The sequence below is a fragment of the Phalaenopsis equestris genome, unplaced genomic scaffold, assembly GCF_001263595.1.
Source record: "Phalaenopsis equestris unplaced genomic scaffold, ASM126359v1 Scaffold000002, whole genome shotgun sequence".
Taxonomy (NCBI): Eukaryota; Viridiplantae; Streptophyta; class Magnoliopsida; order Asparagales; family Orchidaceae; genus Phalaenopsis; species Phalaenopsis equestris.
This window is the reverse complement of record NW_018164444.1, coordinates 40,457,963-40,472,374: the sequence shown is the minus strand read 5'-3', so window position 1 is coordinate 40,472,374 and position 14,412 is coordinate 40,457,963. Positions and strand designations below refer to the sequence as shown.

The window sequence follows — 14,412 nt, the reverse complement described above, 5'->3', positions numbered from 1 at the left end:
AACAAAAACATAGCAATAAAGACTATTTACCATCACTTCATTATTATTATTATTATTTTATTTTAGTTAGAAATAATCTAGTTTCAAACACTATAGCACCTTTATATCAAGAATTAGATAAAAAATGCAGTCAAAATACAAAAAGGTTCGGATAAGAATGATAGAATAAGTAAAAGAAGCATGTAAATATCCAACTTCATAATAGTAAGCCAAACATAAAATTAAATCATCGATCAACAACGGCTTGCACAATATTTGTAAATATATTTCATACATATAATATGTTCATACACCTTCTACAATACAGAGAAAATGATGACAAGCACTATATTAACCATACAATATACACCTAAATATTAAATACAAATCTCCACTTTCTTGTACTCAATTTATTACCTTCATCATATCTATATATATATAGGTAATTTAATGTCTGGTCGTATGCAATTGAGATTTGTATGCATCAGTTTTCATGCTTGATATATACTGATAACAAATGATAAGGAGGAATTCTCGCATAAATGTTTATAAGTAGTTCCTAGTAGGTTTTCTCTCCCTTTGGTTTCTTTTTTTTTTTTTTTCTATAATGGGAAGCTTGCTGTCAACTTAATATGATCCAGAGTACTTCTGAGACCATACTTGAGCACTGCTTCATTACCAGCACGAAAACCATCTCCATAAGCAGGGGAAGAATCCGATTCGATCTGGTGTTTGAAGAATTCTCCGAGCTTTCTCTCAAATTGTGATCTTGTGCCTTTTTTGGATGATGGTGCCGATGAAGATGAAGATGAAGATGAGGAAGAAGATGGAGCGTTGCTGCCTGAGCCTGACATGATCTCGGAGTCAAGCCACATGTGAGCCAGAACCTGACAAATGCCCTCTTCCACGTCTGGACGGAGGCTTCGATAACCTGTAATTGAAAAAATCCAAATTTTTAGGTTTTAGATGCAATACAAGCACACATATAGCTGCTAGCATTATCTGTATTTAGTTTATGTTATCTTATTCCTTAGGCTTTCATCTGATTTCACTGTGCATGTGTGTGTGTGTGGGGGCGCCCGCGCTGAATATAATAAGATTGGTTCTTCTATTTCATTCCTGTGTCTTATTCTTTTCCTCCTCTCTTCTATCCTCTCTCTGTATTCTGGTTTCCGATTTACGATTCCAAGAAGCCTCAAATGTCTTTCTTGGTATCAAAGCTTCATTGCCTCACGGCATTTCTTCTCCCCCTTATGTACGGAAGCCTTCATTCCTGCGTGTGCTGCTACTCACAGCAGAAATTCGCATTTCATTGACTCCAGACATTATTTCAACTCTTGTCCAAGAAACCCATCATTGCCTTTCTGCTCAGTTCTTCATCAAGCCTCTGAATTTGTTCTAAACACGAATTAACATGTTCTTTAATGTCCTCTTCAACCAAATATTTCCTTAAGCCTTTGAATTCTCTGCTCAGTCCTTTTTTTTCTTCAATCTGCTTCTCTTGCATCTCTTCTTCTTTTATAATTTCTTGACTCCGGCAATAAGAATTCCGTCTTCAACTCTTCTGCCAACATCGCTTCTCCTTCGATCACTTCCAATTCTCTACTTTGTGACCGGCCCATTCCTACCCAACTTAAATTCCTTATCACTCACATCAAGAATAGCACTTCTACCCCTTTAACTATTGAAAACCACATCACATGGAAATCTCAACTGCTGAAATTATTCAAAGCCAATGGGTATGACGGTTTTTTGACCAAAAATTATCAACCATCTTCCTTCATTACTTGATACTTCCAGATCGCAAATCCTGATAACACTCAATGGGTGACAATTGACCAAAATCTTGTCGCTGCTCTCTATTCAATTATATCCCTTCAATTCTTCCTTATGTTTTCAATCTTGACACATGTGCAGCTATTTGGAATACTCTTGATCGTCATCATCAATCAACCAATTGGTTGCGCATACCTCAAATCAAGAACGAGCTTCATCACCTCAAGATGAAAGGCAAGACAATGATAATATCTTTAGGACATCAAACAGTGAGTAGATACGTTAGCTGCCACCAGTGTGGTCATAAAACGCAAAGGCATTATTCTCTATACCTTAAACGACCTTCCTTCCACTTACCATGCCTTCAAGACTGTTATCCGTACCAATCTCCAACCTCTCAACCTAGATGATCTTTTTATTCTTTTGTGTAGCAAAGAACTCAAACTTGCACAAGAAATGGCCAATGACTTTGAGAATTCTGCGGCCCTCATATCCACTCGCAATCATGGCAAATTTAGGCAGCCCACTCCCACCTCCAACCGCGACAGTAATTCTCGGTCCAACAACACTTTGGCTGCTGTCCCAGTCTCTCAACCACCTTTTCAAATCGATACAAGATTATTTGTCAGATCTGTAATAAGCCAAGTCACTCTATTGTCAAGTGTTGGCAACATCATGACTAAAATCATCAATCACCCATGGCTCTCATCACTGATTTCAGCTCCTCGTCAAAAAATTCCTGGTATTCTGGCAGCAGCGCTTCTAAGCATCTCACATCTAACTCAACTCACATCTCCCGACCACAACACTATATCGGGGACAGCTCTATCACAAATGACAATGGACAACAACTCTCAATTGCTAACAGCGGTCCTGGCATGCTAACTACCTCGACATATAAGTTATTACTTACCAACATTCACAACATTCCTAATTTAGCTTGTAATCTTTTATCTGTTCACAAACTTACTTATAATTCTTGTACTATTATTTTTACTGCTAATGAATATGCTATTTAGGATTTACAGACTCGCAAAACCATTCTTGAAGGATCATGTATGCAAGGACTCTATCCCATTGGATACTCCTTCCACAAGATCTTTGGCCCTCCTCACAGTTCAACAAGTACCAAACCTCTAGAATAAACGTCTTGGCCATCCCAGCCATCAAGTTCAACAATCACTTTACGAGTTGTATTCCATCTTTACACCATTTCAACTAACCAGATGCACTTCATGTCACATGGAACTCACAAGTTTCCATTCTCAGTTTCTACCTCTCGAGTTTCTCATCCTCTACCATTATACATTTTGATGTATGGGGTCCATCCCCAATCTCTTCTTTACAATCATTCAAATAATATGTGATATTTGTAGATGATTACTCTCCATTTTTTTGGATTTATTTACTCAAAAATAAAAATGATACTTTGGCAAAATTCATTGAGTTCAAACAATTTGTTGAAAATCAATTTAACACTCACATTAAAATTCTAAGAATTGATTGGTTAGTTAGTATAATTATAACTTTCACAATTTCCTCAAACAATATGGTATTTCTCATCAATATACTTGCCCGTATACTCCTTAACAGAATAGTGTCGATGAACCTAAACATTTTCAACTTCTCGAAACTACTTGTACTCTTCTGCATGAGGCCTCCTTACCTCATTCATTATGGACTGACACTCTTCTCACTGCATGTACTTAATAAATCGGTTACCATCCAAAAACACTTAATCTAAATCTCCGTATGAATGCTTTCATGGTAAACCCCCAACTTACAATCATCTCAAAGTCTTTGGACGTCAATGCTTTGCCTGGCCGCATCCCTATTTTAAACACAAACTCTCCCCCTTGCCAAAACAATATGTTTTTCTAGGTTATGCCACCACTCAAAAAGGCTACATATGTCTCGATCCTCAATTCCAGAAAATTTACATAACTAGACATGAAAAATTTGATAAAAACATATTTCCATATCATCAAACCTCATCATCCAATACTCTCACATCTTCCCCTACATCTTATTTACCTCCTCCTCTATTAGTTCCCACCTCATCCATAGAAGCCCCTTTGTGCGGGTCCAACAAAAATTTCATCCTCCCCACTGCACCAAATTCTTCACCACTACACCTACCCCTATCATTGCCACATTATGCCGAACCTCCTCAATCTCATATTTCCAAGCTAACATGGTATAGCTTGGTGCAAGCCTTAAGTCCCTCAAAAGCTCAGGTTTTTTTAATACAAAGTATAATGATTTTAAAATTAAAAAAAAAAAATTTGCTCTTCGTGTGTTTAAAAGGTTAAAAAAATGAATACATATTGGTGCAAAATGAATGCTAATCAAAATAAAAGTAATTTTTTGAGGTGATTAATGCCCATCACAACAGAACAAGACCACATTGATGAAAAATAAAAGAAAGTACCTTTGAGTCGCATCCAAGCATGCATCATTTCATGTGCGATGATCGATCCTGTTAGCAATCTAAAAAAAAGAATGGTGCGATCATCTCAGATCTTATTATCATAAGAAATAGAATTTAAAAAAACGGTTCATTGATCATCTCGGATCTTATTATTATTTAATCGATAATGAATTGATACTTTGTATTTGTAAGGGGGAATGTCGAGGCATGGTAATAATCTGATAAAATTGTCTTCTAATGTTTCATTAAAATTGGGCAATGACTTTGTCAATGAATAAAACAGATCTGTTAACATTTTTTAAGTAAATCCAATCACTAATTAATTATATTTGAACGATACCTAAATTGCATAGGGAAGTTAAAGATAAATTATATCAATAAAGAATGATCATGATTGTTATTTGAATATACAAAATTGAACATTATGGCGTACTATAAAGTGCTCAAAGAATCTAAAGTCATAGCCCAGTATAATTTTCCAACACAAACACAGGTAGAAACATAATAGAATCAATTTTTTTTATGTGAAAGAATTCTAGAAAAGGAAAAAATTACATGATCTGGACTAACCAAAGTAATCCACTGAAAAATTAAAAGTATAGAGATTCACTCTTCTTCTAAATTAGAGAAGATAAGATTATAAAAACTAACAATCACAGTTATATAGTTGTAGTTTGGCTACAACTATAGTTGGTAGCTACAACAGTTGTAGCGGGGGCTACAATCATTTTTATTGGTCAATAACTGCGGCTGGCCATTTACCTGCACTATTTTTCGCCAGAAATACTTTAGTTGTTAGCTTGCTCTTCTCTTCTCTTCTTCTACCCCACTCTTGGTAGTTTTTTCCCATTTTCATGGTTTTTCCACATAAAAAATTTGATTCTCTTTTTTCTATCTATGTGTGTGCTAGAAAATTATACTTAGCTAAGGCTTAAGATGTTTCTATGGTTGAGAATTTTTTAGTGTGCAACAAACATAAAGCAGACAGTACCTTGAACAGGAAAAGGCAAAGAACAACATTATAATTATTACAGGTTTAAAACTTCATAAATGAAATGAAGAAAGTACCTTGGTAGCCCATAAAGAACAAGAATTGCTGTTACTTCACTGTGTCGAGTGAGCCTGTACGGCTCTGTCATCATTTCAATGATTCTGAATCCTGGGCCAAACCTAGGTCTCCGCAATATCTGGGTGAGGATCTCCATGTCAGCGAGTGAAAATTCATATAAGGCAAGTAAAATTCATTATTGCAAAAAATGTATACATTTTAAAAAGTGAGGCCAATTAAGAGTACTATTCGACTTTAGTTTCCTAATGATTTGAGTAATGTTATTTGATTTAGGGAACGTTTGATCTCCTAACATATGGTTTATTATTAGCAGATTTAAGTAAGTTTAATTTTTGACATCTCTAGAAAGATCTAAATAACATTTCAGTCCCATTTTACTTAACAGGCAACAACATCTAAATGCCCGGGCTATCTAACATACAACTACAATCTAGATAACCTTGGTATCTTCTAATATAATAAAACTGCATGAAGCATACAATACTCAAAAAAAAAACAACATATAAATAAAGAAGATTTACATACAGACCACTCAATTCCAATGTATTCACATATCTGACACCTAAACTTCAATTTTTACATACATACCACCTTAGTTGTGTATGAAAAGGTGAATATCACTTTTTATAAGTTAAAATAATGGTAATTTTCATGTGATAGGGAAGATTTGGGTGGCGTAAATGTAAAAAGCAAAGTTTAGGTGTTAGATATGTAAAAACATAGCAATAGGGTGGTATGTCAGTAAATGTCTCTATGAATAAAGCTAATATCTATTCATCGAAATTCACAGCCCCTTCTTGAAAACTTATGATTGCTCTTAATAAGAAGTCAGTTTAACCAAATTAATTTCTATCAAGATATTGGCCAATCTGTACATACTACTATGCTAAACCAATAAATAATGATTGACAAATTGCAGCAACATATAAATTACACTTTCACTAAAAAAGAGTCAAACAGCAGCAAAGTAAAACTTAAGTAAAACTTACTGTACTGACTATCTGCTCTTCCGATAGGCAGAGACCTCTGGTTTCAGGAAGGTGATGGTGCCCCTAGAAACAAGATATATTTTTTATAATTAATCTCAATTTTTCTAAGCTAATTACAGAACGAATAAAAAAAATGAAGGTTTCTTACTTTCTTCTCTCCTTCCATGGCCTCATTTAGTGCTTGCCTCTCGACTAAAAGTAACGGAATCTGCTGAACAACTTTCATGTTTAAACCCTCGTAAAACTCTTGAATATCAAGATATAGAGGTTGGCACTCATGGGTATCCATTATCGCAGAATCCAAACATTCCAGGCAAAGCTTCCTCCCATCATCTAAAGTTACATATTTTGCATCTCTGGGCTGAAATCAAATTTAAAAAGATTGGAAAGAACATTATTAAGGTTACGAAAAAGTAAATGCGTTGTTGCTGCAATTATTAAACGACAATGGCTCAGAAGCAATAGTACAATCACATGGTCAACAATTCAAATTAGATTCTCCACCAGATATTACAAACAAACAAAAAGAATTATAAGTTATGGAAGTCAACTTCTAAAACTTTGAAATATGCATGCCAATGCCAAAAACACTGACCTCCATCCTTTCACAACTACAGCATCTTGGAGTACCATCATCTTCATGTGAAGGACAATACTTTTGCATCCAAAAAGGGTGTGCACGGTATTCAATGAGTCCATTCATGTTAGTTGGAATCTGTAAATGAAAAATGTTTAAGAAATTTATCATCAATCAGTTGAATTTAGGAAGAAGAATTTCTTTTAATTCATGCAGGCGTTCAAAAAAATTCATATTAAGAAAAAAAAAATTGAGGCAACACTAAACTCACTCACCCCAAATTATGACAGCGTTTTAAATATGTTGCAAGGTTTTCTATTGTAGATTCAGTAAAAAATCTAGCTTCTACAAAGTTATACAGAAAAATCAGAACTGTGGAAGCATGTACATGGAAATCATTTTGTTATCCACGATTTAATTTCTTACAAATAATTAAGCTTGATACACACAATAATCCATGTTGATGTCTGCTAATAGCGATTTAATCACAGACCATAATAGTACAAACTAAAAGACAATAAATACCTTCCTCGCAAGAAATCTCTGCAAGGAATCATGAACTTGAAAGACTTCATTCCAAAATCTAGTACAACGAAATTCCGCAAAATTGGCGCACTTCAACTTCATTTTCCTAAGAAGTAGAAAACCGCTAAAGGGAATGCCACACCTTGAATGTGGTAAGAAGAAAGCAAGCGTTGACATAGATGCTACTCAAAATTAACATGCAAAAGTTTAACCAATCTATAGTTATAAAAAGTAAAGATTTCCCAAGGTCAAAAAACTAAGATACATTTTCCATATAAATTTGATTTTGAAGGTGAAGGGTAGATAATTGGTGGAAATATAAAAGAAAAATAAATATTAAGGAACATGATAAAGGGGAAAAATCGAATAGGACAAGGGACGCAATAAGCTATTTTATGGTGGGAATGTAATAATACGACTGTGTAGGGATAATAATAAATGGAGAGTTGAAAGATAAAATTATTGATGCAAATAAAATTAGTGATAAAGTAATCAATATAAAGCATTATAAATGTGGCAAGTGAGTATACTCCTCAAATTAGATTTGAATAGTTTGAAAATCAAAGTTAGGAGATGAATATTATATTACACACACATACATATGGAAGAAAGGATACTTATGGTGGTAATTTAAATGGACATTGCAACTGTAAAGACGAGGTATGAATGGATTTGTAATTGGCATGTAATAAGAAATATAAATGAAACAAATAAGCTATAATTGGCACGGCAAAGGAAAAGCTTTAGGTCTGCATGAGCTATTCATTGTGATTTGGGAATTGTAGGAGATATTGAAGTAGTTTAGTTACCAATATCTTTTATTAATAAATTCCTAAAGATAATGACAATCTTAATGGTTAAAGAAGAAGCATGTGGATACTTCAATTCAAAAAGAATGGAAAGATTAATTATAAGAAAATCAAACTTAAAGAGTGATAGAATGAAGTTACATGAAATGATGAAAGAATGTTGGCTCAAAAAATAATTTTGATATCAAACGATCAATTTGAATTTATGCTGATAGATCCATTACAGAAGTGACTTGCAAGCCAAGGCAATAAAATAAAAAAAATATATGGAGCAGAGAAGAAAGATCTACATACGAATCATAATTTTATTAAATTTAAGGAAGTGTGCGTGAATACCTGATAACTAATTTGGCGCACATTAAGAAGAAAGAGAATGTGGCAATAGCACATTATATATATATATATATATATATATTAAAAGCCCAAGGGCTGATATATTAAAGAAAAATGTACATATAGGCTTGTATGGGTGGGCCTAAACACCCAACTCACACGGTACAACACACAAAAAAAAAATGTAAAAGATGAGTACATATAGATAAAAAAAAACCCAAAAACCACCCGAGCGCTGAAAAAGTGTGGGTCATCCCAATCTAGTCTTGCCTCTGGCTCTAGTTCTTGGTAGGAATCCAGCTAGCAGATTGGTAAGGTGCTGACCATTACCCGTAGTAACCAAAGTATCATCCATAAGACTCCTGAACTCTAGTATATCTTCATTCTTCTTCTTCCTCCTGGGAGTGTAAACCTGTCATTCCTTCGAAGAATCAGTCTGATGGGGTAGAGCTGAAGCAAAAGGAATACCAACAGTAGTACCCACAATAGGTTCTAGAATATGTGAAGTATGAGTTGTCTCTACAACGGATACTTCTTGAAGAAGTGGAGCTACGAGGCTCTCCTGATTATCAGTCTGCAGTCCAGTCTGAACACTATCATTTATAGGTAATAGTCCAGCAGTATTGTTTTCTATGGAGTTTGTAGGTGTCAGCACCGCATCACTCGCAGTAACAGTAACAACAGTGTCAGGGGGTCCTCAGCGGCAACAGACACCTCCTGTCTGGTAGTATCCTCCTCAGATGGAACTAAAATGTCCACAGCAGTGAGGTTAAACCCATCCTTATTCACTTAAACCTTAGATTTCAAATTGGGATGAAGCTTGTGGCATTTAGCAAGGATATGACCAAACATCTTACAGTGGGTACAATATGGGGGTTTGTGTTCCATGACGATTTGTTGTCAATAACCATTATGGGTTGTGCCCAGCCAGACTTCAGTAACATAAGGTAAAGTAATATATCTTTTCACAAGTATTCTGGTCATCGAGGGTCTGGTTAGGTTGAATGTATGCAAATCTAGTTTCAAAGGATCTCCAAGGATAACCCCAATAGAGTAGAGAACCTGATGATGAAAAATGTAGCTTGAGACCAGGTAAACTAAAACATACCGGTACAGTGGGAGTTTAATGATTTGGGTCTAAATTAGGAGACCACTTGAGTAATTTCATTGATTTGCCTTCAATATTAAGATATTTCTTGAAGAAAATTCTGGTGTAGTCTTCAGCCACTGTTAGTTGGATCAACACATGTCTCACATCTATGAGTCTCGCTTTTCACTTGTCTACTAGCTTAAGATCATCAACTCTATTTCTGATAACATCCATAAGAGGGTGTCCACACTGAAATTTTCCAATAAGAGCAAACTTGAATTTTTCCGTCAACGTAGAAATTTTTTATTCAGAGAAAAGGATTGCTTCTTTTCCATCTTTCCTACTTCCCTTCTTAATAAAAGGACAATTATTTGTACCCTCACGAGGTTCCTTATAACTTGAGGGGAATACCACCGCGGACTCCACCTGAGGGTTACCCACCACATGGGCAAAGGAGACTTTGTCCCGCTCAACCAAAGAAAAAGGAAACTCCATCAAAGGCTGTCAGTGTTAAACTGTTGCAAGATTGCAGAAAGGCAGAGTTGTCAGGCGCAGAAGCAAGAGCAGCGCTGAAACAGAAGAAAACCAAACAATCGGGCGCAGACGACGAAGCTGTAAACGACAGAGTCGTGGAGCGATATCGAGCAGAAGCAGTGTAGCGATATTAAGGAAGACGATGATGCGAGCAGTGGAGCAATATCGCGATGCGAGCCGCAACAGGGAGTTGCGAACGTCTACGTCGACGTAGACGCAGATGCCAGACGACGGAGCCAGAGTCGATGCGAGGTACTCTCCTTCCAGCAGTAAAATCAATTGCGACCGAAATCTCCATTAGAGGCTCTGCTAGGGTTTCGACCCATGTCGAACCCTAGCAACCCTTATCGAAGATCATTACTCCGACGTCGTCTCTCCGTCGTTGTTGGCTCGCAGCTTTGAAGTCGACTGCTGATTGTGTCTCGTCGTCTCTGTTCAAAGCCGACAGATCGCTTCTCGTTCTCTCTTTCGAAGCCGACGAATCGCATCTCGTCGCCTCTGTTCAAAGTCGACAGACCGCATCGCTTTTTCCTCTTTCCTCCTTCGTCTTGCTCCTCACAGAAGCCGACATCTCGCGTTTGCGTCGTCGATTGTGGCGGATCTATGTCGATCGACCTGAAGAAATGGCTTCAGGACGTTCCTACGTCGCCGCCCTCGCCAATGATAACACCATCTCCGCCCTCGCCAATGATAACACCGTCTCCGCCCCTCTTTCGAATATGTTTCTGCAACGATACCACGACAATTTTGCTCTTGGCATTGAAACCAGATTTCTCAAAAAAGCTTCCCGTAAGAACGGCAAACCTGCAATCTTTCTCACTGAGGCAGAGATCTACACCGTAGCTGCGCTCTGCTGACTGTTCTTAATAGGTAAGTTTCTTTATGAAAACCTTAAACTTGAGCTAATTCGAAAGGACTTTGAGCAAATGAAGCTGAAAGGGGGTTAGAAGATCGGTAAATTGGATGGTCGTCACATTCTTATTCAATTATCAAATGACGAAAACTACACCCATTTGTTTGCGAGAAGAGTTCTTTGAATAGAAAACCAGGTGATAAAGGTTTTAAAATGGACGGTGGATTTTAACCCTCGTACTGAACCTCCTACCATTCATGTTTGGCTGCGCTTCTCAGGTTTGAAGATCCACCTTTTTTATCAAGAGCTTCTCTTCGCTTTAGCGATGGTATACGGTAAACCCCTCAAAGCTGACACGCCTACAATGAATTTGACTCGACCTTCAGAAGCCAGAATTTTGATAGAAATAGATATTATTTTACCTTTTTCGGGAGAAATATGGATTGGCACACAATATAAGGGATTTTGGAAGCAAGCAGAACTTGAACAGATACCACTTTATTGTACTCACTGTCGTATGCTTGGACATTCTCTTGGACATTCTCTACATTCTCTTTCTCAATGTTATCAGTTGCATCTGAATTTAAAACCTTCAAGTAAAAACGCTTCTGGATCTGCCCCACCTCATACATGTCCCTCCTCCGCTCCTGAGTGCATTCCACAGACTATTGAAACAACGGTTGACACGATGTCACCTTCCCCTCCCACTACCGGCGACAATACCGTCTCTGTTCTTTCGACTGATATATTGGCAGACGGTTTACTTGGGTCCGATAATCATGATAGTGTTGAAGCTCCACATCCCCAGAATGCATCAGGTGTTGAAGAGACATGCTTACCACCTCTTCAGAATCAGAATGTTGTTACTGTTAGTCAGGAGCTAGGGGCTCATTCTCTCCTACATGCCCAACAATCTGTTGACCACACCGATCATATGAGCCAGTCCTCGGATGAGGAATAGCAGGTATACACATCTAGAAAGAAAAAGAAGAATGGAGACACACCCAAGCTTGGGAACTTAATGGATGATACTCTAGTAACTTCGGGTAATGGAACGACACTCAGCAATTTGTTATCTCTCCGCTCCTAGAACCAGAGGCAGAGGCAAGATCAAGCTGGATCGTGCCTAGCAGCTTATTTCCTGCAATTTTTTTTTTTTGTTTTATTTATGTTTCATCTATTTAGGATGCTAGTGTCTGATGTATCGTATGGCTAGGACATCTTTTTTTGGTCCTCTCATACAACCTCTATGTATTATATAAAGCAAGCCCAATGGCTGATTTTATTGAAATAGAAATGATACATAAATGTTGTATGAGAGGGCCCAATAGAGGCACCCTACTCATACAGTAATACCTCAACAAAAAGATACAGATAGACTAAATAAATATAAAAAAAATTTAAAACATGCAGAAAACAGATAGCTAGGGACGAGTCAGTTTAGTCATGTCTCTTCTTCTATTTTTAGGAGCGGAGCCAGATAACAAATTTTGAAGATTTCTGAAGAGTCGTGTCATTGCCAGAAGTAACTAAAGTATCATCCATTAAGTTTCCAAGTTGGAGTGTGCCCCCAGCCTTCTTCCGTCGAGAAGTGTAAACCAGTCATTCTTCATCTAAAGACTGACTCATGTGATTCTCGGTCTGATTAGATGTTAGAACCGCAGTAGAAGGAAGGGCAGTCATTACCACAGTGATAAGTTTCAGTGTATTTGAAGTGTGAATTGTCACCTCTACATCTGATGTTTCCTGAATATGAGCTGTGTGGCTATCCTGATTTTCTGTTCGAATATTATCCATTGTAGTATGGTCAAGAGAAATGACCCCAAGGGCAGACACCAGCTTCTGTCTTGTGGTGATTCCCTCTTCAGGTTGGTTGTCATCAGGTTGTTGGGAGCGCGTTCAGACACATGGGGTGCACTAATAATATGTTTCTGCTTTTGACTATTGGTTCTCAACTGTGGGTGTAATCTGAAATATTTCTCTTGCGGGTGTCCAAACATCTTGCAGTGCCTGCAGTAGTAAGATTTTTGTTCCATAATGATTTTTTGCCAATAAATATTGTGAGCAGAGTCAAACCAGACTTTTTTCTACATATGGTAATATAATATCTCTTTCAATCAAAATCCTTGCAACTTGAGAAATGAACTGTGGGTAAGTATACATGCAAAGGTTTTCCAAGGATAGTCTCAATTGCACAGTTAAGAACCTCCAATTGTGTCTATCTGGTCTCATTACCAGAATTCAAGCTTCAATTCTTTAACCTACCTATTCAATATATATATATATATATATATATATATATATAGAGAGAGAGAGAGAGAGAGAGAGAGAGAGAGAGAGAGAATATTAACTAGCATTAAAAGTAGTTGAGCAACCAAAAGTTCAAAATCAATAGATTATATCAAGGATTAGCATTAAATCAGTATTTTTTATATTAATTATGGAGCTGTTTATAAATAAAATTAAAAGTTGCGTAGCTTAATGCATGATATTCAAAAATTCATAGTTCTAAAAGGTAAGACCTGTATAGAAAAAAGAAAAACAACAAACTTCAGGAAAAAAAAAGCTTAGGATTAATATAAAAAAAAACTAGCTACATAATATAGAATTTCGATGGAGTGTTTACAAATGTTATGCACTACCGGAATAGCAGAGTTAAAAATCAATTTTAGAAAAAATAGAATTAAATGGACCTAAAATAAGTTATTAAGAACCAAACTAAGCTTAGAATGATTTGATGGATGTGTCTGTAATGCATGAACAGAGAGAAATGATTATATTAAAAAATATATATGAATAGTATGGAATAAAACTGAGGATGGTGACAAATAAATAGGTGTTTTAAGCATCTACAATGGAGAGTAGAAGATGCCAAAAAAATGAGGAAATAAAATTAAACTGGAAAGATTAGGAACATTGTAAGAAAATATTTACATGAAATAAACAACTTAAGTAGTATTTAATAAATGAGATGAAAATGAAATTTACAAAATAGAACCAAACAAGTGGGATAAAGTAAATGATCATGAAATGTGTCGTTAACTTAAGTACTAGTTATAATCACAAATACATAAAAGCAAAGAAATGGCATATGCTATTTATAGCAGTCTATTGAGCTACTTTTCTTCAAAAATGAGAAGTAGGATATGCTGAGGACTTACAAACTGCTTACAAACATCACATTTTGGATGATAGAGTTCCCGGTAGCATGACTTGTGGTAGGGGTGATCTTCATACATGGAAAACTGTAACAAAAAAGAGCATGAGCTGCAATAAAAGTTTTTAGAAGGATTTTTATTTTGTTGAATTTAAATATACCTCATAATCCGTTATTGGTCGATCGCAAGCATAACAACGAAAGCACTCTGGGTGCCAAACAGAGTCCATACAGCTAAGAAATCTTCCGTTACTGATTTGTTTCTTGCATCCTGCACAAATCCTGTACCA

General features: G+C 36.4%; 1 protein-coding gene across 2 annotated transcripts in view; it reads right to left on the bottom strand.

Annotated features, from left to right (window-relative positions):
• Window positions 1-566: 566 nt before the first annotated feature.
• The window catches only part of LOC110024224 (protein DA1-related 1-like), a 40,834-nt gene continuing 26,988 nt past the window's right edge, over window positions 567-14,412 (bottom strand). For both annotated transcript variants that reach the window (XM_020724065.1, XM_020724074.1), the window contains exons 6-13: window positions 14,284-14,404; window positions 14,127-14,210; window positions 6,840-6,959; window positions 6,393-6,605; window positions 6,245-6,307; window positions 5,255-5,373; window positions 4,187-4,245; window positions 567-910 (exon numbers count right to left, since the gene is read on the bottom strand). In XM_020724065.1, the coding sequence (XP_020579724.1) occupies window positions 582-910; window positions 4,187-4,245; window positions 5,255-5,373; window positions 6,245-6,307; window positions 6,393-6,605; window positions 6,840-6,959; window positions 14,127-14,210; window positions 14,284-14,404 (1,108 nt within the window). In that variant the 3' untranslated portion in view covers window positions 567-581. The remainder of the gene's footprint in view (window positions 911-4,186; window positions 4,246-5,254; window positions 5,374-6,244; window positions 6,308-6,392; window positions 6,606-6,839; window positions 6,960-14,126; window positions 14,211-14,283; window positions 14,405-14,412) is intronic.